Raw genomic sequence first — 27,932 nt, 5'->3', positions numbered from 1 at the left:
TTCATCAAAACCATAATTTTTTGTCAAATCTGCATTGTTTGAAATTTAGTTGGCAATGTACATGTATTTCTCATTTTGGTATTTGGTAATAATTGATTGAGGATTTAATGATACTGAAAAGAGGGATTGTATTGTTTATTTTACAAACATATACAGTTTTTCATACTATAATCAAAATACAGTTAAGTGCACAATATTGTTATTTTATTTCAGCTGAAATATTTAGTATCTCACTGGTTTTGGTCCTAATCCAGCTGTATAACTTATATTACGCCATTACACAGGCCTGCGTTACGCTTTGACCTTAGTCATTACAGGGCTCGACATTAACAGTGGCCTTGGGCAACGTAAATTGAGAGTTGGGCCACAAAAATTCTGTAAAAGCCCACACTTGGTGGCCTGGTTGGGCTACCAAAGTGTTGATAAATTTTAATGTTTTCTATTGTTTCAGGGCCACCAAAAATATGATATTGATGATTTGACCAATTGGGCCATCAAGAAAAAAATTTGCATGGAGCCTTGGTTATGCCTTTGAGCATATTTGATACACACATAGTTAAAAACATTATACATTCTTTGTTTTTATCGCTGCACATGTTATGACATTTGCTGTGTTTTCTTGAAGTATATTTCTGATTTTAAAATTAACTTGCCAGACTGGGCAAACACTTCAAAAAGTACTATTTAGTCACAAGTACCCTGTGGAAATGTTCCAGACAATTATCCTGTAGGGTTATCATCTCTGTACATTCGGAGCTATTACAGTACCTCTTCAAAGAAATTTGCATTGCTGCATAGGGCATATGAAATTACCACTTTTATCTCAAAATCAAGGCATTTGAGGAAGTGCTTGTTTTCTGTTTTTTGTGTGTTTCAATAGAATGGAATAAATTTGCGAGCATCCCTTTTTACATTTACTAATAAATGATAGCACATCTGGAATTAATGGTTGGTGGATTTTATTGGATGTTGATCTTTTGAATGTTGATAGCACCACATAATGTATGATATAAAAAAAATTGATTGGACATCATATCCTTAAAATCCTTCAGATTAAAAATGCCCTCCATCCAAAACATTGTTAATGAAGCGAACCCCTTTTGACACCATATTTTCATACATATTGGTAAATTGCCTACATGTATTTTTGATATTGTCATTCTGTAAAGGAAGTGAAGAGACATTAATATGATTATTATAATAGATAGTTTAAAAATTAAGCAAAAAACATTTTTTTTTATGATACATGTAGTTCTCGAAAGTAGTGAATACCCATTCATGTCACATACAAAAAAGCATCTTGTTGTCTTGGTAAGGATGAGATAAGAAAACAAAGAATGTAATAATCAATTGATCCTTTACATACCTCCTAATCCAAGACATCTTTAGCGATTGGCATTGTGAATATATATATGTCTATCATTTTAACCTTGTCATTTGAATATTTTAGGGACATTTCTATTCATACAAACTTTGTCCAGCTTTCCTCCCATATGAATTTATAAAATAATAAGTTTAATTCCATTAAAACGTTGCCAGACTTGCCACTAGAATTCTTCCATTTTTGTTTCTTCCGTTTTGATAATTTTACTTGAACCATCCATCTGGCCTGTCATCCCACCTTAGAACTATAGCCTGCATGTAGGCTACAGTACTTTGCTGACCAGTCTTCTGCTTCTTCCAAACCCAACTTTGACTGACAGAACCCAATATTATTGTATACCGGTATACTATTATTATTATTATTGAAGGGTTGATAACATTCAGTCAATGAGTTCTGAGAAATAAGAAGCAATGCCCGCAATTCCACAATAACAGTGAAAGAACTTCCTCAATACTGGGTACTAAATACTTTCTTGTTGTCAAGAGGAGATGCACAAAACCCCCAAACCGGTTTTTAACACAATCAATGAATTCTTAGATATAGCCCGGTGTGGGGGATGCTATAGATTTCTACTACCACTTTTTTTTCTGAATGAAAAATACTTTCAATACCATTGCTAGATATCATTAAGTTCTTTCACTTCCGTGGCTTTTGAGTTATTCGATACTACTCGACTTCACGCCCTCTATTATGCTCTCTGTCATCTGTATTATAGTCATGCCATAGATGAATACAATGTAAAGACTAGATCATTGAATAAGATTTCAAAGAAGCCCACCACAAAATAATCGGGTAGCTGAGCTGTTCAATAAGCAAGTAAAATTGATCAATATCAAAACAATTCTTGTTCGATGGTGCAGGAGATAGTTGGTCTTTTTGATATTGAGACTTAACTGGGTAATCGGCACTTCAAAACACTCTAAAATCATTACCCTGGATGCTGACACAGTTGACTTGGCAAGAGTGTCTGGAGGGTGTAAAATCATATCACAGCTCAGGTATTTTAAGGTGGACATGCTGTTTTTTACTTATCACTGCCATTTACATAATTATTTTGTATTAATTTTCAATGGATTATTATTTTATGTGAAGTGAGTACCATGGAAGAAAACGAAATAGATTATATAAAAACCTGAACAACTCAGCTAGAGTAAGAGACTAAGTGATAACTACCTGATGGAGTCAAAATGTTCTCTACTGATTAGTCAAAATTTGATCCACTGTTCTTTGAATTGGTTTTTGGTTGAAGAATTTGGTTTGAAGAATCTGACCATAGGGGATCTGGAGTTCTCAAAATCAGATGCAAGTACAGCAGAGAGTGCAGTTGTTCTGGGATACCATATTTTGGTTGATTGAAAGGAATTTCTTAAGTGAAAATAGGTGAAAATAGATCCAGTCAGATAGAGGATATTTTAGGGCTGTGTAACAATTCTTGAGGCCTGTGCACAGATAGGATCTTGTTGGAAATAAGATCTTTAATGAAATGATGGAACTGTTCCATTGGTTTCATTTTTTGCTTTCTTGTTTTGTTTCTTAAGTTGATTTGTTCAAATTGGTTTTTATTTTTAAAGGTCATGTCCACCTCAGAAAAATGTTGATTTGAATCAATAGAGAAAAATCAGACTAGCACAATGCTGAAAATTTCATCAAAATCAGATGTAAAATAAAAAAGTTATGACCTTTTAAAGTTTCGCTTATTTTTAACATAATAGTTATATGAACGAGCCAGTTACATCCAAATGAGAGAGTCGATGATGTCACTCACTCACTATTTCTTGTTTTTTATTGTTTGAATTATACAATATTTCAATTTTTATGAATTTGACGATAAGGACCTCCTTGCCTGAAGCACAAAATGTTAAAAAATGGAATTCCACATTTTCAGGGAGGAATGATACTTAAGTTCACATGACCATGGAGAGAAAATAAAAATATATCATATTTCATATAATAAAATACAAAAGAAATAGTGAGTGATGTCATCAGTTCCTCATTTGCATACCGACCGAGATGTGCATATAACTGTTTTGTGAAATGAAGCGAAACTTTAAAATGTCATAACTTTCTTATTTTACATCGATTTTGATGAAATTTTCAGTGTTATGTTTGTTGAATTTTTCTATTTTTATTCAAATCAAGTTTTTGTTGGGGTGGACTTGTCCGCTCATTCCAAACAATTAGACTTGCATAGTAAAATTGATGTTTAAGTGGGGGGGGGGTGTCTTTTTTAGGATTAAGTTAGTTTTATTTTTTATTTTTGTATTTATTTATTCTTTATCCTTTTTTATCTATTTTTTTTTCTAGTTTTCCTGTAGTTTCCTTTTTACATAAATCATAGATTTCTTTCTTTTTATTTATTTGTTTGTTAACAATATCATTTGTACAGCAGCCCAGAATGCTATTTGGAACTGTTTAGTTCAGAAAATGACCAAAACTGCCAATCAAATTGAAAAGGAAAATAGTTCCGAGGACCTGTTCCAACTGTCAATAAGCAATATTGAACTTCAGTGCAATTAACTGTTAGGACTTTTAAGAGTATTTGTTCTGCCTTAGTACATAACAAAGAGACTGCCAAGGGTAGTCAAGTGGTCTTAGTGTACATGTAAATGACTAGACGGATAATGATAGATCTATGGAGAAGGGGAATTGATCTTCCTAATTGGAAAGGTCTCAGAAGTTTCATATCATGTGACTGAACTTGTCCAATAGCCATGCTTTACTACTCTTGCTTGCCTGCATGTCAACATATTAGGGATGGAAGAGCCCAGGTTGAAAAGCAGTGTGTGGTTGAACAATCATCAAAGAATCTTTCATGCATGACTTGGTTCTTTGGGAAAATATTCTTCTTACACTTCATTCTTTATTTCAAAATGAAGGGTTGATGTTGCAACTGACTGCTTGGTCCTTTTTAACCTGGAGGCAATTGAAAGCTGAGCTAATGCACTTGACTTCCTCTAATAAATACTAGATGTTTGTGTCTCCTGTCCTGTTGAAGATCCAGTCCTTGTTGATCTACACTTACACACTGTTTGGAAATCATGAAAAGACAAAATGATTTATTACTGTAACATTTGTGGAAATAACATTTCATTTGACATCTGCATTTTGTTGAAGTTGCTATTTGTTTCAATGGAATTCTGTTTCTTAAAAGAATCAGGGCTCTTCCGGTTACAGTGGATTTTTGAGTGGATTATTTCATTAAACTATATTTTCTTCTTATCGCAATAGATTACGAATGGGTGAATTACAAAGATGTTGGTACAGATGTTGCCATTGTGGTATGGTAGCAAACTTCATTATTCTTCATGGCAACAAAATCATGGATATAAGACAGATAACAACTTGCAATCTTTCAATGCAGTGGTTATGTGATGCAGATTAAGCATAGTTTGAACCTTTCTGAAATAAATAATGAGCACCTTGTCAGAGATATGGTAGGTGAAGCACCAGGATTAAAAGTAACAAGTCTGCTTAGCAGTCTCAAATCTTTGGATACAGATATAGTTTTGCAAGATGTGGGAGACATCAAAGTTTTGCTCTTGAAGGTGAGTTTAATTCATTCAGACTATGTGGAAATGCCATGATTGGAGTGGTTCGAACATTTGCCTTTCAGTTTCAATGACAGGTTCAAATCCCATTCCACAATGTTCATTTCCTTCAGCAAGATATTCATCAGCATTGTGCAGCACTGGACCACAGATTATGCTGCATTATTGTCGAGAGTTTAAAGACTGCTGATAAAGTCAGAACTACATACAAACTTCTCTTTAGTGCATCATGTGATCCAAGCATACATTGCAAGACCATTTGTAATACAGCAATGCATGCTCTGTTTCCAAAGTAAATGTCCTGTCAGTTTGTCACCAAAAAATAAAAGGAATATAGAAATGTTATCCTGCTTCATTATGATTTATACTTTATAATCGGAAGGTGCTTTTCTTTCCCTAATTTTATCTAAATAAGAGTTTTTATTTTTATTTTTTTTCTGTAAAGTTGCGGGACTTGTTATCAAAGGCTCTTCCAGATGACTTGTTAGAAGATGATGTTCAGTCCATCCCAAGCTCTGAACAATCATCCTCACTATCAAGCTGTTCACCAGAGTTATCTCCAAGGCAACACAGGTATGGTTTTGGGGTTTTTTTAACATAAAAATTTCATGTTTTACTACAGTTTTGAGTTCCAAGGTTGATTTATTAACAAATTCTTACTCATTTTCTTTATTTCATTATCCCCAAGCGAGGCATGATTGTGGCCTTTAACATAAAATTTCTCTATCTTTACAGTAATTCTTAGTTTTTAGATTAGATTCATCAGAGTGTTATTCATACAATTTACAGTTTTGTATTTGAAGTTCTCTTTTATCTCTCTCTCTCTCTCACACATACACACAAATATACACACCTTCTTTGTCTCTCTCTCACTTGTCTTGCTCTTTTTCTCTTTCTCTTTTTTTTACACTAAAGGCCACTGCACACCTTACGACCTGGCTGGTCTGCGACTATGTGAATGGAAATGTGATGTCACAGCTCGTCAGCTTGAGAGTCGCAGACCGGTCACAGACAAATCACAAGGAAAATTGTAAGCTCAATCTTAAGCGATCCAACTTCCAACCAATCAGACAGCAGAGTCGCACTTGAATACCGACGCGTACATGATATACTGATATGCAATGCACATATGCAGTAGTAAACATCAAATACTGTGTTTACACACTCCACCTGCTTGCGGTGCAGACACTGCAATATTGTTCCGCCAAAATAGTAGGATCAGACCCGCCAGCCGGTGCAAACACAGCAATTTTTCTCCATGTAAACACGAAGCTAAGTCTGCAACGGCAATTATTGCAGGTTTCATTATGTAAATTTTATCCACTAATCTTTGTTTTTGCCCTGCGAACCGAGTCTGCACCACGAACTGGGGCAGTGTGTAAACGCGATGCAAGATAACCCACGAGCCGAGCGTGTAAACTTGTTATATTTCATGCATGAGTCGCAGACAGCAGGGTAGTCAGATCGCAAGGTGTGTGGTGTCGAGGCTTATGACTACCTTGGAATTCATCTCGCCTCTCTCAGTCGCAAACCAGTCGTAGACCAGTTGGGTTGTAAGGTGTGCAGTTGCCTTTGAGTCATCCAGACCTATATAAATGTGCTTTATTCCCTCTTTCTTATTTTCCTTCAATTTCTCTCTTTTGTTCCTTTGCTCTGAACATGTTTTATTTTTTATTCCCTTTTACTCCAAATAAAAGAGATAAAAAGTCTTAATAGAGAATGGCTGTATATTACTCGAGCAGTCCCGCTGGGCTCTTCCATGATAATTACAAATATGTAATTTCATCATGACAAGCCTAACCTCTTTTTTTATCTAATAAAAGTAGCCTATATCATGCATACAAGTCAAGCTTTTGCTTAGATATTAAAATAGATCAAAATCACTCATCTCTTGTAACATTCTTTTTTTTCACTCAAGTAAATTTGATTTTGTCTAGTAATTATGTTATGTTTACAGTCCTTCTGCAGATGACCAGCATCAGTGGCTGTATAAACCTGATGCTTACCATCAAGTCTCTACTCCCCATATCTGGGGAGGTGCTCCCCCACTCAAGACACCAGCAGGGGTAAGCAGTCATTCTCATTCAATAATGCGATAGACAAACTGTATACAATGTTGCAAATTTGTGTAAGTTTGATCAAAAGGTAGCCCTGGAGAGTCTAATATTGTTTTTTTAGCCTGAATTTCATATTCTGCGGTGCTTATTAAAAAAAATTAATAGGAATGATGATGTAGAAGTAAAATGCATGCAGAATTATGGATAGTGAAACTAACTCTCTAAAGGTTGGCATTACTGAAGTGGATGGAATGTTGGGATGGTTCCTATTGTCAATAAAGTCATTCATTGTCCATTGATTTGACATTGTTTGATGATGAACCTGAACCTGCGTATGCTTATAGTTATTGTTCACACTGTTGGCTTTACCTGAAAGAACAAACTTGGTTGAAAAGGATGATAATCCAAGCAAGTAACAATGACTGTGAACAAGATCTCTAACAATTACCTCATTAGTAGATAGACTGACAAGTTGTTTGGCATTCAGTTGGAGAATGTGAAAGAGCATGAAACATTAACATCAAACCACCTGTAAATGTCAATCTTCCTCGAGTATTTAGTCAGCATATTACAGAGACTACATACATGTCAATCAGTTTTTCTTTACCCTGTATGAGTAAACATCTGAAACATTTGAAGAAAAAAATGAGTATTAATATTGATTCAGAATAATGTCATTGATCAGTTTCATCATAGTATAGACATCTATAAGAATGCCACTGATTTGTCACAATCTCTCATTAATTCCATTGATGAATTATATAGGTCTTTATAAGAACAAACTTTATGATCATTTATTCAGTTTAAAGGTAAATGCTAGTTTTGGTCACGATAGCAAAATGAGTTCGTACAGAATCCAATGAAATGACCACCAAAGTGTCTGTTTGTAAAAATAAAACGCATGTGCCAAAGTATTCTGGAATAAATTGTGTAATTGCTGAGAAATCAGCAAATAAGCACAGGATTCGGGTAGGGCGTCGGGCCCGACGCTCTAAGCAATAATTATACATTGTCCCACGTGCGCTTATCTGTGTTGGGGATCTTCGGTGTGAACATTTTTCAGCGTAGATTTCAAGATTTCACAAAGTTCAGTTAATGTAACTGTACCAGATCTAGATCCTCGATGATATACTGACAATTAAGCCTTGTTTTACAGACTTTCTCATGAAATCAGTGTTTACTGCAACTACTGGAATTTCTCTTTATTATATAAGAATGTGTTATAATTCATAAATAACATATGTTTAATTCGGACTACACCTCCATTTTAGTGTTTGTGAATACATTAAAAAAAAAGTCTATTATAACAAACAAGAATCCTCTAACAACAGAATATTTCATGTTGGTCAATGATATATACTCAATATGAAGTTGGGAACAGAGTTACACATTTTGATTTCATGATTATTGTAATGCCAAAGCTTCATATCTAGTTGACTGTTGACTCCTTTTTTTCAAGGTTCGTATACCTTTGTTAAAGGTCAAGTCTACCCCAGAAAAATGTTGATTTGAATAAATAGAGAAAAAAGCATAACACTGAAAGTTTCATCAAATTTGGATGTAGAATAAGAAAGTTATGACATTTTAAGTTTTTGCTTATTTTTCACAAAAGTGATGCACATTTCATTGGCATGCAAATAATACAGTCAATGATGCCCCCACTCACTATTTCTTTTGTTTTTTATTATTTGAATTAGACAATATATCATTTTTTACAGATTTGACAATAAGGACCAACTTGACTGAACCATATAGTATTAAACAATGCTAATTCCACATGCTTAGGGAGGAATTATTTGTTGTTTCACTTGACAATGAGGAGAAAATTAGAATATTTCATGTTTCATTTAATAAAATACAAAAGAAATAGTGAGTGGATGACATCATCAGTCTCCTCATTTGCATACCGATCAGGATGTGCATATAACTGTTTTGTGAAATTAGGCGAAAGTTTAAAATGTCATAACTTTCTTATTTTTGTTCCGATTTTGATGAAATTTTCAGCGTTATCATTGTTGGATTTTTCTCTTTTTATTCCTTTTTTTGGGGGGGGTGGACTTGTCCTTTAAATAAACATAGAGAGTATTTTTACATTAATATTAAATAGGTTCATTATTGCGGATTGAAATAATCGCTAGAGGGTATTCATTTGTCTCGCAATCTACTATGGTCAACAAGGAAATTCGTGATCACTCTCGCAAAAAGTGTTCACTGGCTTTCTAGGAAATTCGTGATCACTCTCGCAAAAAGTGTTCACTAGCTTACAAGTTCACGAGCTTTCGAGTGCCGCTGCAACTCTTTATCAAGTGACAAGGATTGTCCGATATCGTACTGTATTTATACTAATCTCCAAGACCGTACGCACAAGCGCGAGAACAATAGGTGGGCACTGATCCGTTGTGTGATTGGTCAGGAGTTATGCAAAATATATGCAAATACGCCGTGGGTCGGCAATATGCAAATGAGACCAAAATTGGCGGGCTCGCTAGTTTCCCGTGGGCGGGGGTTGACTGGCTGAGCGGTCCCTCGATCGGGGCCGGGAACGATCGGGTCGGCGTGCACTGCCAGGTAAGGGGGTATTGTGCTGTCGGATGGTTCGCATCCAGAAATCGGGGATGTCGATCCCGCTGTCTCTGTTGAAGTTGTTAGGACAAAGACGTATACTAATAGCCTCCTTAATCCTGCGTGTATACCAATGTCTTTCTTTGGCAATGCAATGTACACCCTCCCAATCTGGGTGGTGTTGCTTCTCCCAAGCATGTTCTGCCACCGCGGATGTGTCGGTTCGCTGTAACCGAACATCGCGCTTGTGTTCAGAAATGTCACTTGATAAAGAGTTGCAGCGGCACTCGAAAGCTCGTGAACTTGTAAGCTAGTGAACACTTTTTGCGAGAGTGATCACGAATTTCCTAGAAAGCCAGTGAACACTTTTTGCGAGAGTGATCACGAATTTCCTTGTTGACCATAGTAGATTGCGAGACAAATGAATACCCTCTAGCGATTATTTTTACATTTAAAACTATTTTTTTTTTCTTTTTTCCTATCCTTTATTTTTTTCTTCAAGTGGTGGCACAACAATATCAATAAGTTACTTTTATGTAAATATTGTACAGAACATGATATATGTCTCTAAACTATGACAATTTAATTTCCTTGATATGTTCATTGTGCAAACTTGAACATACACTGACTGCAATTGATAAATGACCTCTAGGTTGCAGGTCCACATGGAGTCCACCAGGTTGGTCCATTGAGCAACGGGCATGGGGATCCTTCCGAAGGCAGTGAAGACCACACTCCAGATAACAGTCAAGATTGGCACTTTGAACACCATCACAACCGATTACAGATCCCTGAACCGCACAACAAGTTCCATCAAGGACTAAGTCCAACCACTGCTGCTTGGGACGCTGCCAGGAGACAGACAGCATACGGTGACAAACACCATAGTGACCTTGACTTGAGTGAACATGAGGAGAGCCAGCATTATGGAGAGGAGGATGAACAGGAGAAGCATGTCAACGGGGTCTATCCGCTGGAGAATGCAGGCAACATGCAGCATGGGCTGCACATGCCAGCCGATCATGACTTTATCCTAAATGGCCATGGAGAAGACATAGAAGATTCAGACTATTATCTCCAGGATCATCATGACCCTACTGGTGAAGAGGAAGAGCCTTTCATGGGGGAACGGAGACACAGTCAGCAGTACGAACCACCCAAATTGGCTAAGACCAAGTCAACAACAATCAGCAAGGCAGCAGGATGGAAGGACCTTGATCACCTCCCACCACGTCAAGAGGATGGGCAGGTCTTGCGGCATGCATGCAGTGAGCCGAACGTTGGAATGGTGCACTATCAAAGAAAGAGAGAAAATGATAGTGATGAGGCAAGGAATGATACAAGGAGGATAATATCAGAACAGATGGTGAATGGTGATGTTGACTTTCAGCATCATGTGGATCCTTATCAGACAGAGTACAATCATGCAGGTTAGTATCAGAATCAAAAGAGAAATCAAAATGTCAGCTTTCTATATGGTATGTACCATGATACTTGATAGCAAAATTTTGTCAGTTGAGAAAGCATGAATTATAGATGGGTGATGGGTTATAATAATAATCCATCTATAATTGTTTGTGGATCCATGTTTTTAAAGAAATTATTAAATTGATTAATGGTATTAAATTATTGCAAAAATAATGTGCATGTTTGATAGATTGTAATAGATTGTGCTGAGTTTATTTTTGTAATACTTTTAGATTATTGTGGCATTGGTTGATTTGCAGTACCACCATCTATCATTGGCCAAAAGTTCACACAGAAATCATTCTTCACTCATTCTTATCATTGGTCCCTATTCTCCCACAGGAAGCAGAGGTCAAAATATAGCTCAACTAGAGATACTCTACCAGGCTCGGGGGCGTGAGATAAACAACCTGACAACTCAGCTAGAGGCCTTGCGTGAGGAAAGCACTAGGGAAAAGCGCATCCTTAATCATCAGCTTGCAATGGCACAAGGTAATTAACCACTATCATGATTAAACTATCCATTGCAATTTTAAAAACTAAAGACATTCATTCATAGCAAAGAAAAAAAAAGGAAATAGAACGATAACCCTACAATTGATAAAGTCAATTAACCCTAAATGACTGGGCTATTTATAATGTATTGAAGACTGGGAGGTGGCATGATGCCACCTCCCCCTTCTGATCTCGACCACCGTTCGTGCGATTGCGCTGAAATTTGGCATGTGCATTCTTTACCACATAAACTACAAGCCAGTATAAAAAAATTCTGAAAATCATTTTTTTTTTTAGGAATAAAATATGCAAATTTATTCGTGAAAAACATTTGCATATTTAACACCCAATTTCACTTCATATTTTCTTCTTTCTTTTCCAGAGTCATCTTTGTAATCTATTATAATGGTTTCTTCAAAGAAAAATTGTGAAAGCCAATCTTTTCTTAATGTATTTCTTTGTTTTTAGAAATAAGTATTTCTCTGTTTTTCATCTTTTGTTTTTTTTCAATGGAAATTATTACAGACCATTTAACAACTAAATTAAACCATAAATTGATCAAAATTTAATCATCCTTATATGAATTTTATCTCCCATAGACTTTGTACACAAAGTATAAAAATGAGCCATTTGGAATGACATTGTGTAGTAAAATGTCATGTGGCATCCTGATTCTATACCCATATGTCGCAAATTTGGTCTCAAAAGTTGCGCGAGACTTCAAAGAAAAAAGTCATAAAAGTTTGTGGCATTATCTTTTTGCGTTTTGGAAATATCATGCCAAGTGTTGAGGGGTAGTCCTTTTAGGTTAAGTTGCAATAATAAAGAGCACTGTCCAAAAATAATTAAACATATTTTCGAATATATGCCAGCTTACAGCATGGAGTACAGATTTGTCCTCATGATTGAAATTGTCCAAAACTATGTCACAGAAGAGACAATTTTGATCCAGCTAATTTGTATATCTTAATCCTATGTGTAGTGATTCTAAGTTTAAAAAGACTTTATTTGTAACTTTGTGTTTGTTTACCTTCAAAGTTTAAATTGTCCAACCCGATATTTATGATTTTTTATTTATGGAATTATTTTCTGTCAAGGCTTTATTTCGCCCTGATACAATTTTTTTTCATTATCACTGTTTAGATGAGAGAGATGGTTTAGGTACAACCTATGGTGAAAGTCAGAAGCTGATGAATCAAATGAATAATGAGAACCATACTCTGAGAGGCCAGCTACAGTCAGCCCAGCAACAGGTCCAGGCTCTCACAGAAGCTAATCAACAGGTAAAAAATCTTTCAGAAAAAAGAGGAAATTAATTAAAAATGAAATAAATCGGTTATCATCTATGTTGATTTTTGTTTCCAATTATTTTTTTGATAACCTGTTATTTACACACATTATTTCTAAATATATTTTCACCTTCCCATCATCATAGATTCATTCAGAATTGGACACTGCCAAAGCTACCATAGAAAGCCTGAATCGCCAATTGGTTGAAGTCCATCGTTCACAGCCACTGCATAGAGCAAGAGAACAGCAGGATTCTCTTTTAGTGGGACTTAAACAGAAGTTTTCACAAGAAACGTCCGAACTACGGGAGAAAGTTGATGCAGCTAACAAGATGGCATCTGAAAAGGTCATTTTTTTTTAATTGAGAAGATAAGATGAAGATTATTTTTTTAAATCAATGCATTCTTGTACTTTTGAAGTTTCTTTCACAAGACATGGTTAAAATTTTGCTTGTTTTGCCTTGGAAATTGACAGACTTCTTAGAATACTTTGCCAGTTTGACATAAAAATAGACATACAAGTATTTTTTCTGCTATAACCAAAGTCATGGCTTTAATCCTGTGAACAGACAATAATATCTAACCAAAACTCGATTCTAACCCTTTATGTTGCTGGGGATAAAATTGCAACAAATTTAGCATTTATGCTTTGTAAAAAAAAAATTTAGCTCACCTCTTATCATCACTCATCTAGATATTACCTGATTGATAGTTTATTGTAGTTTTTAATCATTTTGTTCTTCTAAATTTGTTGTGATATGTAGAATACACTTGTTGAACAGTTAGAAGCAAAACTGCAAGCATCTCTCAAAGGGGTTGATCAAGCAAGAATGGAACATGCAGAAACAGTTAATAGACTAACAGCTTCTCTGCAAGACAGCCAGAAGAGATGCCAAGAGCTTATATTACAAGGTTGGTTTAAATGATTATCAAACACTATCTTTCTAAATATATATTCTACTTTCTGTAAGAGTATTTCAAATTAATGAGCACTTATCTTTGACCTTCATCATGTGTTCCATGAATGTTTTGAATATAAGTCATGCAGATATGATATTTGTGTAATGAAACTCTATGTTTTTTATTAGTTACATCAAATAAGGTGTTTTGATGCCAAATCTTTTGCAAACAGTTGATGGAAAGCGTTTCCGATATAACTGTCTATAAAAGTAAACAAAATTATTTTGATTAATTAATTATTATTGTTTTGTTTAATTTTTGTTAGCTTTTTTTATTCTCATGTATTTTGTGGTTTTTTTGTATGACTGATTGTATTCCAGGATTTTATTTCTTGCATTTCAAATTGGTTTTGATTCAAAATTTACTCAGTTTTGCACAAAAATAATTATTTTCTATTAACTTGTGCACTAATTCCTGGTACCAAAAGATGTGTAAAACCTGAAGGAAAAAAGGCAATGAAATGATTACCTCACATCTACTGTGGTTACGGAATTGACTGAAAAAAAAATGACGGGAGGGTGGGGGATGTGGTCAAAGGCTGGGTTAATGAGTGTTAATGTATAATGAATTTACTAACAATTCATTCATTGCTCTCCTTTGTGTTATTGCAGGTTCTTTGCCAGCAGTTCAAGAGCTTCAGGTCAAACTAAATGATGCCTGCAAATCCAAAGCAATGGCTGAAAATATGTGCCAAATATTGCAGGTAATCATAGGAATTAAGGAATCCCATTGAGTATCAAGTAAATTCATAGATATCATGTATTCACAGTTCTTGTAGTTTTTCATGTTAGGATGGCTTCATGTAGACAATAATTACCAAACCTCCTCCCCCTACAGATATCCCACTCTCAACTATCAACCCCTCAGTGATATCATATTTTATTCCATCTGTGGAAAAGTAGGAGAAAGTAGTTTTATATTTGCAAAATCCTGGTATTTTCATTGAGAGCCATTTGAAAGATTTTTGTTTTACTTTTGAAAAGTGAATGATACATGCATAAGTCTATTTTTTCCTTAAAATTCTTCCTTAAAAACCAGCTTTATGACATGTGATACTGTTGTTCATGTAAATTTGTTTGTTATATTTATGTACACATTTTTATTAAACTTCTTATTTGATTTGGTAAAGTGAATTTAAACAATGTGATTGATATATTTTTTTTCAAAGGAGGAGCTAGCTGACCTGAAAGACCAGATAATGCTTTATGAAGGTGCTGTTGAACTTGGGGTCGTATCAGGGTCAGGGGTTAAGCAACATTCTCCACCCACCATGACCGATGCAGACATAGTGAGAAACCTTGCCAAGGAAGACTGGAAAACTCCACTCCCCTCAGGGTATGATATTTGAAAACAAAAAACAATGAAAAAAATGCAGAAAAAAAATTAGCTGAAATGAATTTAGTGCTAAATGTGCGTATGAGTTGTATCATATTTGGGCTTGCATAGTTGAACCACAACTTTAGACCAGAGTTTGAATTCAAAGTGAAAAGTTAAAAATGAAAAATGTGTCATGATGAAATTCACAGTCCAATATATTGAATCTCTTTCTGTCCAACCCCACACAGACCTCAGAAAAAATCTAAGGAGTCTATGTCTCCTGAAGAGACCCTTGGGAAGCTGAAGGCAGAGCTTGGTCGGTCTCTACAGAGCATCAGATCAAAGAGAGAGCAGGTCACCAAGCTCCAGGTGGAGCTCAGGGAGGCAAAGATAGAGGGACAGAAGTGGAAGGAGAGAGTGGAGGGAGCTGAAGCAAAAGTTGGACAGCTTGAGGTGAGTTATGGGATAAGATATTGAAGTGGATCAGTAGGGATGGATTAACAGTAAAACAAGGAGCATGAACTTAAGCTCCAGGTGGTGTTCATGGAGGCAAGGATGGAGTGGCATAAAAAGGAGGGAGCTGAAGCTATATTAATTTGGAAGTTAGTTAAGGGTTAGATATTCAGTTGATCATTACGAATAGTTCAAGGTTGAAGGAGGATCTTGATGGTGTTAAGGGAAGCAAAGATATTGAAGTAATCTGAATTTGTATAGTGCTTTTTGCCTGAGAAAACAAAGCGCCACTTTTATTGCCCTGACTTCAGCTTGAGCTACCACATTTATCAACAGTGCTCAGTGCATTCAAGGAATTAATCCTACCAGGTATCGATTTATCTCACCTGGGTCAAGTGCAGCACAGTGTGGATCAATTTCTTGCTTAATGAAACTACGGTCTGCCTGGTAATTGAACCCACGACCCTCTGTTTCAAAGTCCGGAGAGTAATCAAGTGAGCCATAATGCTCTTCACATAGGAACAGTAATGGAAGGAACTGAGGGAACTGAGGTTACAGGTGATTATTTGGAGGTAAATTAGGGCTTAGATATTGAAGTCATTTTTAATCGAAGCAGTAAAATAAGATCGGAGGAAAAACTGTCTATGAAACCCTTAAATCCTTTTGTCATCATGATTAAGATGCATGTCTCACTATTTGAGTTTGCCTTACCATCCCCCCTCCCACCAATTTTCTTTTTCAGGCTCAGCGTGAACTACTCACGAACACCTCATCACAGAACTCAGCTAAAGAAATAGATGCTCATAAAGAACAATTAGAAGGGTTGAAATTAGAAGTGGAATCTAAGACAGTAGCATACCAGGAACAGGTAGATGAAGTGGCAGCACTAAAGGCTGAGATGGCTCAGATGGTGGCTGATAGTGATCAAGATAAGAAAGAAGCAGTGGATAGGTAAGGAGTAATTGATGGTTCAATTGTTGCTTACTTTTACGAGTTGTTTGGCACATACTTTCACATCTTTATTCATTTGCTTTATGTCTTTGTTTTATTGTGTTATGTTTAACATTGTTTGTGTTTTGGTTTTTATACCCCCGCCAAACGAAGTTTGAAGGAGGTAAATAGGAATCATTGTACGGTTGAGTGGGCGGGTGGTCGGTCCATTTCAAATCTTGTGCATCAAAAATACTTCCTCAGATTTTAACCAATTCTAATGAAACTTGGCACACATATTGATGTTAAGGTAAAGATATGCTGACACATTTTTCATGTGTGTTGGAAATTGTGTTGCCATGACTTACACATTGGTCTTGGGATAATACTAAGCAAGACTTTTTTTTCCATGTGTTGAAAACTGTTACCATGGTAATGGAATATGGCAGGGTATTAATCACCTTCGGTGATAGTTCTAGTTGTCTGTTTGTTCTTCGACCGTATCCGCCATTACCTAGCCATCCCACCTCAAATAGACCTGGGTTTCATATCGAAGCTTAGAAAGCTACTGTGTAATTATTTGGTTGATCTGTGAACGTGAATGCATATAGTGATCAGTGTATAATAATTAACTCTATCATCATTGGCTAATTGTTTTTGTAACAGGATCATTGACCTTGTCTTTTAAGGAAGATGAATGATTCAACGATAGACAGTCAATAATGCATCATGTAGAATCTTTATGATTTACATGGTTGAGATCAATTTCAGTCATTTACACTTTACAGCTAGTTCAAATTGTAAACAGACTTACAACTTATTAGGACTTGTACTGATCCCAATAAGACCATTTCATTGTTGACATATTTTTTTCTACAAGTGATATTGTAAGTTGTGCATTGATATGGAAAGAGTAAAACTCATATGAGAATATGTTGATTTTTAGAATATAAATTGATGACCATCTCTGATCTTTATTCAGGTGCCAAGCGACATGTTTGCAGCTCCATGAGGATGCATCACGTAATATGAGAGAACAGCTGGTTACTAAGCTACAGACTGAGAAAGAGACTCTTATTGAAGCTCATCAGTATCAGCTTCAAGAACTCAAGTAAGTAACAGTGTTAAAGAATCTATTCCCCATAAGGAGTGCCTTAATAATCTGAACCTCTGCTTGCATTTATATACCTGTAATTACTATAAAATGAAGATGTTTTTAACTATTGGACTGAAATCAATCTCAGAATTCAATAATTCAATTGAATTAATTTAAGAATAAGTTAGTTTTGAATTTCATACAGCCATGAGAATTCTATTCATTCATGCCTTTTCCAGTGCGTGAGTGATATATATTTCTAGATTTGAAGTGACAATGCAGCTCCATGAATTTTTTTTACATATGACAGGAATGAGATGACTGAACTAGAGAATGAACTTCACAAGACTAAGGCCCTCTATGTAGAGCTGTGTGATGAGAAGAAATCACTTGAAGACAATATGGAGAAACAGATCAGTTCTTTACAAGAAAACTCTCTGCAACAGGTGAATATCAAATTGTTTGCCAATGGGTACCAAATTTAATCCTTTGATTCAAATTGTATATCGCAATTTCTTTTCATGCTTTCTATTTCTTAGGGAACAATTCAGAAAATGTTGTTCTTGGTATTTTCATTTGAGGTGTTTTCATTTTACAGTTTGTGTTGTTTTAGTCATTGCAATTTAGTGTACCTACTCCAGTTGTTAAATTGGAATAAAGTCTTTAAATAAATCAACAACTCATCAATCAATTATTGAAATCATTAGTTCTGTATAGTGATACAAATTTGAAGAGCATTTTTGGTCATAAGAGAAAAGCTCTCAACTAAGTAATGTACAGTCCTATGTAAAAATATGCGACACCAGGAAAATTATTCCCTTATTAGCTACCATTTTTGTTGTACTATTGTTGGTCATAACATATGTAAAGTTGAACAGGGCTTCTGCTGTTCAGAATGTATTAGTTTCCTAGCCTTGTGTACTTTGAAGTGTAAGCTGTGATGTAACACTTATCTCTTTCATGTGCCTGATACAAAGATGAAAGAAGAGATGGAGAAAGAAAAGCAGAGTGCCTTGGATGAACTAAAGTCTTCTATGGAGGCAAGCCATAGAGCTGAGATTGTCCTGTTCTCAGAGAAAATGAAAAAAGAACATGAAGAATCATTGGAGAAGATCAGATTAGATCAGGTAGGTTTGTTCTTTATTATTTCTTTAAAAATTATCAAACAGGAAGAGTTTCATTGCTACTGTTGTTATTTTATTTTTAATTGCTGATTATATTCCAGTGTGCACCTTCAGTTGATTATGTTAAACCCTTTGGGCCAAGACTTGGTATGCTCAGGAATGTACTATTTAACAATCTAATAAGGACCGATCAGAGTGGGAAATATGTAATTAAAATGTTGAAAAGAAAAAATACTTCATATAGAAGTTTTAACAAGGAAAAAATGCTCAGCCCAATAAAAAGAATCATTACTATTATTTCTTTTATCATAATTCTATTCTTGGATCATATGTACTAGCACAACAAAATGCACCTTTAATTTTTACTAGTATATTAATAATTTTTTGACTTACATATTCAGAAACAGCTTCAAGAAAAGTATGAAAAAGAAATGAACTCTGTGAAGAATGCGCATGAGGAGCAGAAGAAGAAACTAGAGAAACAAATTTCTGAGGCTGAGAAAGAAGCTAAGCTTAATAAAGAGAAAGAAAATGCTAAAAAAGTAAGTAGGTTTATAATTTCTTATTTGTTAGAACATAAAATAATGAAAATAACAATCAATGAGAATGATATCGACAAAAAGTTCAAAAACAATGAAAAAGACGATTTTTATGATGACAATGGTAATGATGATGCATTGGTGGTGTGATGATAGTGGTGATGGTGATGGCATTATAGGTAGTAGTGGTGATGATGATAATGATGACGATGACAGTGATAATGATGAGGGTGATGATACAAACAATGACAATTATGTCAATTTTTTCCCCATTGTTTTTTAAAGCAGCTCAGCCAAATTATTATCAGTAAATTTATTTATCTCTTTTATTATTTTGTTTCTTTTATTTCTTGTATGTTTCCTACCAAATGAAAATACTGATGATAATATTTAATAGGTATTCTATGAGAACCAGTATCAATAAGATTGCTTTGATATCATTTAGGATGAAGCTGATCACATCAGTAGACTAGGTTGCGAGTTGAAAGACATACAGCAGAGGTATGAGGAACTGTTAGAATCATTTACCAGTCAAGTTAACACCCAAGTAGAGAAGGCCAAGGAACAGTGGATGAGACAAGAAAATCAACGTAGGATGTCGCTGGATCGGGTTAGTAGAATAGATTTTGATTTTATTTGATTTGATTTATTTTTTTCTTCTGCATTCATAGATATATATAACATTCGTATACAAAACAATTTTCATTACGTAGCAAACATAATACATCGGTAATTGATTAGGTATGAATTCATAAAACAAAAATACAAAATAGAAAAGTAATTTTAAACAAATATGATCTACAACCAACAAAGAAAATTTTAACATTTACAGTTTGCAGGAGAAGGATTGACATTATAAGCAGATTGCTTGAAAAATAATGACAACCCCGGAATAAATCTCATTAAATTATTCAATACATTTATAAAGCAGAATGGAAATGTTATTTTGTTCATAATTTTATAATGAAGATGGAGATGAATGAGGATTATGTTGATAATGGTGAAAAGAGGGGGTTACTCTTCTGGTTAATCTTGGCATCTGTGCACTGTCCAGGTAAATGCTACCTGAACATCAGAAATGCAGCTGTATCAACAAATCATACTGCAAACTCAGTAAAAACTTAATATGATTTAAAAAAAAAGTTAACTTTTATTTTCAAATTGTCATTTCAACCTATTACAACAAACTTTCCTGCTATTAAATGATGGTTTATAAATTTACTTATTGAAACATTTTGTTTAGCTTTCCTCTGTAGCTGCAGCAAAAATCAAAAGTGGGAAAGTATATCTGCCCATTGTTAATAATCGTACCTATGGAATCTGTTTGAATGTGGTTAGTTTGAGCTTAATGTTTTTGCCAGGTAGATAGTTCTTTCTGCCAAATAATGTTATATTTCAGTTGGTAAGATTTGAGGTTTGTGAGTTTTATTGCATATATTTTTTTCAACTTTATTGTATTTTTTAGACCACTGTACTTTAAATGTCTGTTGTGTAGCAAAAAAATTGTATTAGACTGCACTGAAATCAGTTACAATCATTTCTCAAACAAATCTGCTAATCAAGTGCGAAAATTAAAATTGTTCCCTGATTTACCATGTACGATATTTATATGATTTGTGATATTCAATCTTCATTGTCCAGCTCCACATTGAGAAGATAGATTGTGAGATAATAGATATATTTTCATTTTCCGTATTAGGTTGCTGCATCTACCATAGAACAGATGAAGGCTGATCATGCTCTTCAGTTAGCTGAATGGCAAGGGAGATTCACTGATGAAGAACTACAGGTCAAAGAAAGGATTGCAGCAGCTGTGAAAGAAGCAAAGGAAAGCTGGACAAAGGAAGAAGAGAAAAGAAGGAGGGAATCTCTAGAAAAGGTAGAATATATAATCTTTCTTAAGATCAGGGCCTCGTCTTACAAAAAGTTACAATTGATCCAATCAATCGTAACTCTGGAAATCCATCAGTGTCATATTTTTTTTCTACAGAAAATTTGCAAAATGTATTTTGTAAACAAAGAGAAGCACAGTGAATTTTCAAGAAAACATTGAATGCATGAATAAAATCATGCATGTACTTAGAAAATATTTTGAACATGCATGATAGATGTTGACATTGCAGGCCGCCCATAGTTGTGATTGATCGGATCAATCGCAACTCTTTGTAAGACGGGGCCTAGATTGTCATATTTCCTGTCGCCTACAATCAAAGAGATTTGAATCACTTACCATAAATGAACTAGTTACACAAATTCTAAACTGTTAGCTTTTTTACGTTATCTCTGCTTCATCATTTGTGTGTATTGCATGCAAACTCAGGTTTGTATGTAGTGGAAAAGATCACTTGGGTTTCACAAATTCTATATTGAATGAATTCTCAACCAAATGTTTCATAATATAAGAGGTTAATTATTTAATATATTTACATTTAAAAAAACAGCAATTAAATTAAACTGGCAATATAATTATTTCTCTTGAGATGTAGGAATAGAATTTCAGCCTTTTCCATGAAATAGGTTTTCAAATGATGTTTGCTGAAATGAAAGGCCATGGTATCAGTAGTTTTTATAAGCAGCTTGTAACTCCTTAGAAAAAAAAGGAATGAGGCTTAATGACATGTTGATATGTATTTTTGCACCCAACTACATCTTATTAAAAAATAGCTTCCATCCTAAGGTTTTTGGAATGTTGACTTGGATTGGTTGTTGAGTATTGTTGTTATTGTTATCTATTGAAAGGTAACATTACCATGATATTGATTTCTGTGTAGTGTGGTATGGGATTGTATTGATTACTTTTTGTTTTCTTTCACAGAAGAGCCACGAAGACAAGGAGCAGGAAGCAAGATCCATGAAGGAGCACCAGGAGCTGAAGCAGCAGCTCCATAGGATCCAGGAGGCTCTAGGTGTCTCCCAGAGAGAGAGTAAGCAGGTTAGAGCCAAGTATGCCCAGCTTAAAGGGAGACACCAGCAGGAGGTGATGGATCTAAAGCAGGAGCTAAAGTCCTGTCAAGCCAAATTAGAGCAGGCCGAGAAGACTTTACAACATGAGCTAGAGGTATGGAGTATGTATGATGACACCACCCCCCCCCCTCCCCATATTTCAACCTCAACACGTTTATTTTCATTAATAATTTAAAAAAATGCTATTATTGTACAAATACTGTGCTTGTCTTTATGGGATTGTGTGTCTTAACAATGCGCTCTCAGGGGTTCCTTTTTACATAAAATGTGTGCATTCAAGGAAGTGGAATCAACAAACCTATTCTTTCCCTGATAGTATATTTAATTTGATTAAATGCAAGCATGTTGGGAAATTCCACAAATTATGTATGTTTGATCCATATTTGTGTGGTCTTCCTGAGATGTGGAGTAAGAATCAATAAAAGTGGGGGTCAGATGCACAAAATGGCTGATTTTATATGGACTGGCCTTGGTACAGAATATTAACTTTCAATCAAAATCAAATTCTTTATAACTGAAAGGGAGGGACTCAACATCATGCTTTTCCAAACTGATAATTTTTATTTATATTATTGACAACTGTCATTTTTCTTGAGCCTGTAAGAAAACTGTATTTGGGATTAACACAATGTTTCTTTTATCTGGACAGCAACTACAAACTGAGATGAGGGAAGCCAACTCCGTTACCATGGAATCAATGCAGGAGCGTGTGTCAGCCATCCAACAGAAACATTCATTACTGGTAGAAAAGCTGAAAACAGAGTGGGAGGAAGAAAGACGGAAATTGAAGAGAGAAAATAAGCAGAATCAGAAAGATGTCGATAGCATTGCTACTCAGGTATGTAATATATCTGTTCAGATGCACACTCCTTATTTTTCCCATTGATGAGTAGAAAAGCTTGTGTATCCCTGAATTTGAAGTAAATTCCTCAATTGTACTATAATTTGTATGCAAGTCATCATTTTGACTGTTTATGCAAATTAAGAATAATATCTTGCCAAAGGATATGGATGATCTGGGGTCTGTTTTATAAAGAATTCACAACTGTGATTAACCCTGCCCTTCTGGCGCCTAACAGGGCTTTAGTAGCCAATTAAAATCATAGTTCTATGGTAGGTACAATAATGGCAAAGTCACAAGTTTTAATGAATTTGTCCCCTGGGGGGATTCAAAACACATCTTTCAATAACTGCTGTTCATTTTAACCTTCAATGTTTGATGCCTTGATAAGATTTGCCCAATTTTGATTTTTTTTTCTCTCTTTTTCAGACAATATCAAATGATGAGTCATCTATCATTGAAGAGCTTAAGATGCATTACATGAAGTCGGTGGAGAATGTCAGAGGTATATTAAGAGGGCATTATTTTTTCAGGTTTTCAGTCTGTTCAGTGTATTATTCTTGTGATAACTGTTTGACTTAGCAACTGTAAACTTGCTCCAAGTATGCTTATGGGAGTGACAATAATCTGAATATTTGGGGGCATCAAGTCAAAGGTTGATACTGTATATGAGGTAATTTTTGCACTAGTTTATTTCCCGACTTAGCAAGTTTTCTACTTTAATAGTATGCCTATGTATGGTAGTTTTAAAATATCTTAAGATTAGACCTTCAAAAGCTTTCTCACTTGGTAAAAAATTGTGGAAATTTCAGTGTTGCAAACAATGTATGGCCTATATAGTAATGCCCATTTGCAATTCTGTGTTATATCTGCATCTTTAACTAGCTTCTGCAATGAGCTATGTCACTGATATGCAGAAGCGATGTCAAGAAACCCTGAGGACTGCTGTATTTGAAGAGAGACAAAGAGTGGCAGCAAAGATGCGCAAGTTCTACACTAGACAGGTTCAGTCCATGAGGGATGCTCCCAAAGAAAATAAAAGGTGAGAATTACCACTCTGGAAATTTACTAATGCTCAGTGCAACTGTAGCTATCAGCTCTTATGCTTAGATCACACGGCCACTTATGGTAGCTGCTTATACCTAGTTCCCACTCTCCTGATTTACGCAATTATTTGCCTTTCATAACTGACAGCGAAAATGTTTCTAAATATTAAAAAAAATCTACAATTAATACAATTGCCACGACTGATCTGATAAGATCACTATGATTACTCCATAATCAAGACAGCCATTTTCATTGTGGCACAAATCCTGACATTGAGAACTAGGTATTAGCATCTGCAGCTACCGTAAGTGGCCGTGTGACCTTAGCACTCATGAGAAGTGAAATTCTAGGAAAAGTTTAACATACTTGATTCAGCTAATGTGCACTGAATTTGTGTCTTCAGGTTTACAAGTAAAAGTTGTCTGTCTAAATTTGAGAGTATAACTAACATAAATGCACTTAGTGTGATTTTTTAGGGTTTTTTATGTAGACTAGATCTTAAGATGTTTCAGATAATTATAATTTTTTTTTAGCATTGAGTCGCTTTTTTTTATATAGATTTGAATAAGGATGCACCATACATACTTGCCATAAATAAGTATCATCATGAATCTTTATATAAAATTTCCTTATCCCTTGATGAAAGAAATCGATCTCTTGTCATGTTTGACAATATAGTCTACTTAAAAAGTTAAACCTGTATCTCAATTTTTTAAAATGTCCCATCTGCTTCTATTCATACATTTCATTTTTTCCTGTCATCAGAATGGAAACATCTAGTTCTTCATCTGATCAGCCACCAGTAGATCAAACTAGGTCGTTACCACTGCCTAAGAACAGGGTGTCATCCTTGTCCACCCAACAGACTTCAGCTATTGAACTTGGACCACATTCTAAAGCCAATAACATCCCATCTAATCGAGTGAGTAGAAGCGTTCATCCGGATGAGACCCCGAGATCCTCAGTACATCACTCGAGTAGAATCATCACTGAGAATAGAAAGGTACAACTACAGAACTCTCAAGTGCCTCTGGATGACAATCAAGGTACAAGGTTGCAGGAACTGAGAGGTTCAGCATGGGGAGATCAGGCTGGCAAAGAGACTCTGGAAAGCAGCAATGTCTATCCTTGTCAAGTTGCAATGGAAAGGGATGCCCATGGTTTTCATCAGTTCACAGAAGATGATATTGGACCAAATTCCATAGCCCTTTTGAAAAATGGAGATACGATCGTTAGAACAGAATCAACTCATGTTTCAGGAAGACACTCGAAAAGCCCACCAATGCAAAGACAGTTGCAGCAGCATCACAGTAACATTACTGCTAGGAGACGTAGTGATGGTAACAAGGATCGCAGTCTGAGACAGGAAAAGCAACTGAAGGTACCTGCAAGAAAACCTGAGATCCCATCCACAGTATCACCTCCAGTTCTTCCATCTAGCAGAAACACTTCTCAAGATACAACAGAGTTACATTATGCTTCTTTTCAACAGGACACACACTGTTCTACAAATTCCTGGGTCAATACCCACAGTGAAGTACCTCCACAAGGATTAATGGTACCAACTGATGCAAATTTTTCCTTTGAATCAGATTATGCAGATCTACCTCAGTCGCTCCATGGCAGCAGAGTGCCATCTGCTTTGCCACACCATCCATTCCTTGACGAAAACTTTTCCAGAAATGTGCCTTTACCGAGAAGATTAGTTGAGCTCCAACATGGGTTGACACAGACCCATCCTGTCAGAGACTCAAGCAGACAGAATGTGTATCATATCCAAGAGTCTGCAAGGGGACAACTCAGCCAGGAAGCCACAATAAAGATGTCTAAAGTTGTTGTAAAAGACATAAAAACAGTGAATGAAGACAGTGGTATCAATAGCCCTGCCTATGTGCAGCCTTAGGCCAAGTCACTTGGTAGCACAGATACCACTACAAAATTTTCATGTGTGCCAAAAGTAGTAGCGTGTGCCTGTTCTTACATTGAAATTCAGATGCAGTGGAAATTTAGCGAAATGAGTTCCTTAGGATTTTCACAGTTAGTTACATTGTCAAAAACATTGTTTTAACAGGTTTTGGAAACTAGTAGAATATTTAGTACTCCAACCACCCGGGGGGGGGGGGGGGGCAGTCAAATATTTTGCTGTACACACGCGTGACCAAAAAATGCGTTTAAAGGGACGTTTTTTCAGTTTTGGACGCGGTCCGCGCGTGCACTCGTCAAGGGTTTCAAAAACACTGATTTTCACGAACAAGGCAAGAGCGATTTTGTGTCTCGCCCATTTGTGAAAATGACCAGAAATATCGTAATTTGCGAGGGAACGCAACAGAATTGTATCGAAACTTCATTGTGAAATGACTGGGATGATAACACTTGTCATAAGAGCATTTCACATAGACTTTAATGTTGACCTGAAAATGACCTTTGACCTTACCATGTGACCTCCGACTGAAGCATAACATGCAGGTCCCCCAAGTCCATCTACCATCCAAGTTTGGTTGAGAAGTGACTTACGGTTGTAAAGTTAGGTGTCATAAGGGAGTCTTGCATGTAAATTTTAACATTAACCTGAAAATGACCTTTGACCTTATCATGTGACCTCCAAATGCAGCATAACATGCAGGTCCCCCAAGTCCATCTACCATCCAAGTTTGGTTGCAAAGTCATGGTTGCGAAGTTAGGTGTCATAAGAGAGTCTTGCATGTAAACTTTAACATTGACCTGAATATGACCTTTGACCTAACCATGTGACCTCTGACTACAGCATAACATGCAGGTCCCCCAAGTCCATCTACCATCCAAGTTTGGTTGAAAGAGACTCACAGTTGCGGAGTTAGGTGTCGTAAGAGAGTCTTGCATGTAAATTTTAACATTGATCTGAAAATGACCTTACCATGTGACCTCTGAGTGCAGCATAATATGCAGGTCCCCCAGTCCATCTACCATCCAAGTTTGGTTGAAAAGCGACTTACGGTTGTGGAGTTATTTGTCATTAGGTTTGTGACGGACGGACGACATTTGGATCCCAAAGTCTTGCATTCACCTCTGGTGGGCGAGACAAAAAGGGTGGTTTTAAAAGACTGGTCAGTGGTCAATCGCGGGGTCCAACGTATTTAGAGAATGTTTTTCCCTCAAAGCTTTTTTTAAAGACTAGCCAAACATGTTCAGGGTATGAATTTCCCCCCCCCCCAAGCTTTTTCCAAGAGGTCATATTTTGGCTACAACTTGTTTAGGGGTTAAAACGTGTAAACAAAGCCCGCGAAAAAAACTTGTTTAGGGGTTATTTTGCACACAGAGAAAAACTCGTTTAGGGGGTGTTTGGAAATTCCTTGGCCACGCGTGTGTACAACAATATATTTGACTGGCCCCCCTGGGCCAACCATATAAATGTCAGGAATCAGAAATGCAAGTACATGACCCCAAAATTAAATTACTGGTAAGGTCAAAAATTTACTTTGCAATGAAGATGTGTTTTAACACATCAATATCTACATATCTAGACTTAAGCTAATGCAATGACACATTATTGGAAGAAGCATTTGTCACATTCTTGCTTGTATGTGAATTTAAAAGCTTTTATCACAGGAATATTGTTAAATCATTTCCCTGACACATAGAAAACTAAATTCTATGAAAATCATTCGCAACTCTTACAATCACCAATAGAATTGACCATGAGACATCTGCAGGGCACACATCTTCTTGTGAGAAGTTTATATTGTATATTAATAAGAAATAGCGTTCACTCCTAATTTAATTTTCATTGCTTTGAAGCTAAAGTGCTTCTTTACACAGAATGTGGTGATATAAACGGAGGCTGTGTTTGAAATGCTCCTTGATTGACAGAGACCATATAATA

The 27,932-nt window shown here is 35.8% G+C and overlaps 1 protein-coding gene across 5 annotated transcripts in view; it reads left to right on the top strand.

Annotated features, from left to right (window-relative positions):
• The window catches only part of LOC121410763 (centrosomal protein of 152 kDa-like), a 34,902-nt gene extending 8,432 nt beyond the window's left edge, over positions 1–26,470 (top strand). Inside the window, exons 1-24 of one of the 5 annotated variants that reach the window (XM_041603051.1) lie at positions 4,145–4,929; positions 5,378–5,505; positions 5,848–5,962; positions 6,890–6,998; positions 10,204–10,981; positions 11,361–11,510; positions 12,657–12,796; positions 12,949–13,149; positions 13,567–13,714; positions 14,374–14,465; positions 14,931–15,097; positions 15,328–15,532; positions 16,275–16,483; positions 17,445–17,573; positions 17,869–18,004; positions 18,536–18,685; positions 19,084–19,224; positions 19,667–19,831; positions 20,921–21,100; positions 22,037–22,279; positions 22,835–23,023; positions 23,456–23,531; positions 23,912–24,068; positions 24,839–26,470. In XM_041603051.1, the coding sequence (XP_041458985.1) occupies positions 5,424–5,505; positions 5,848–5,962; positions 6,890–6,998; positions 10,204–10,981; positions 11,361–11,510; positions 12,657–12,796; positions 12,949–13,149; positions 13,567–13,714; positions 14,374–14,465; positions 14,931–15,097; positions 15,328–15,532; positions 16,275–16,483; positions 17,445–17,573; positions 17,869–18,004; positions 18,536–18,685; positions 19,084–19,224; positions 19,667–19,831; positions 20,921–21,100; positions 22,037–22,279; positions 22,835–23,023; positions 23,456–23,531; positions 23,912–24,068; positions 24,839–25,976 (5,100 nt within the window). In that variant the 5' untranslated portion in view covers positions 4,145–4,929; positions 5,378–5,423 and the 3' untranslated portion in view covers positions 25,977–26,470. Of the gene's footprint in view, positions 1–4,144; positions 4,930–5,377; positions 5,506–5,847; positions 5,963–6,889; positions 6,999–10,203; positions 10,982–11,360; positions 11,511–12,656; positions 12,797–12,948; positions 13,150–13,566; positions 13,715–14,373; positions 14,466–14,930; positions 15,098–15,327; positions 15,533–16,274; positions 16,484–17,444; positions 17,574–17,868; positions 18,005–18,535; positions 18,686–19,083; positions 19,225–19,666; positions 19,832–20,920; positions 21,101–22,036; positions 22,280–22,834; positions 23,024–23,455; positions 23,532–23,911; positions 24,069–24,838 lie in introns of those variants that run through there. The other 4 variants (XM_041603052.1, XM_041603049.1, XM_041603050.1 and 1 more) reach the window with 4 other exon arrangements.
• The last annotated feature ends 1,462 nt before the right edge of the window (positions 26,471–27,932 follow it).

This window comes from Lytechinus variegatus, chromosome 3 (genome assembly GCF_018143015.1).
Source record: "Lytechinus variegatus isolate NC3 chromosome 3, Lvar_3.0, whole genome shotgun sequence".
Lineage (NCBI taxonomy): Eukaryota > Metazoa > Echinodermata > Echinoidea > Temnopleuroida > Toxopneustidae > Lytechinus > Lytechinus variegatus.
Note: the sequence above shows the minus strand (reverse complement) of the source record. Positions and strands in the feature narration are given on the sequence as shown.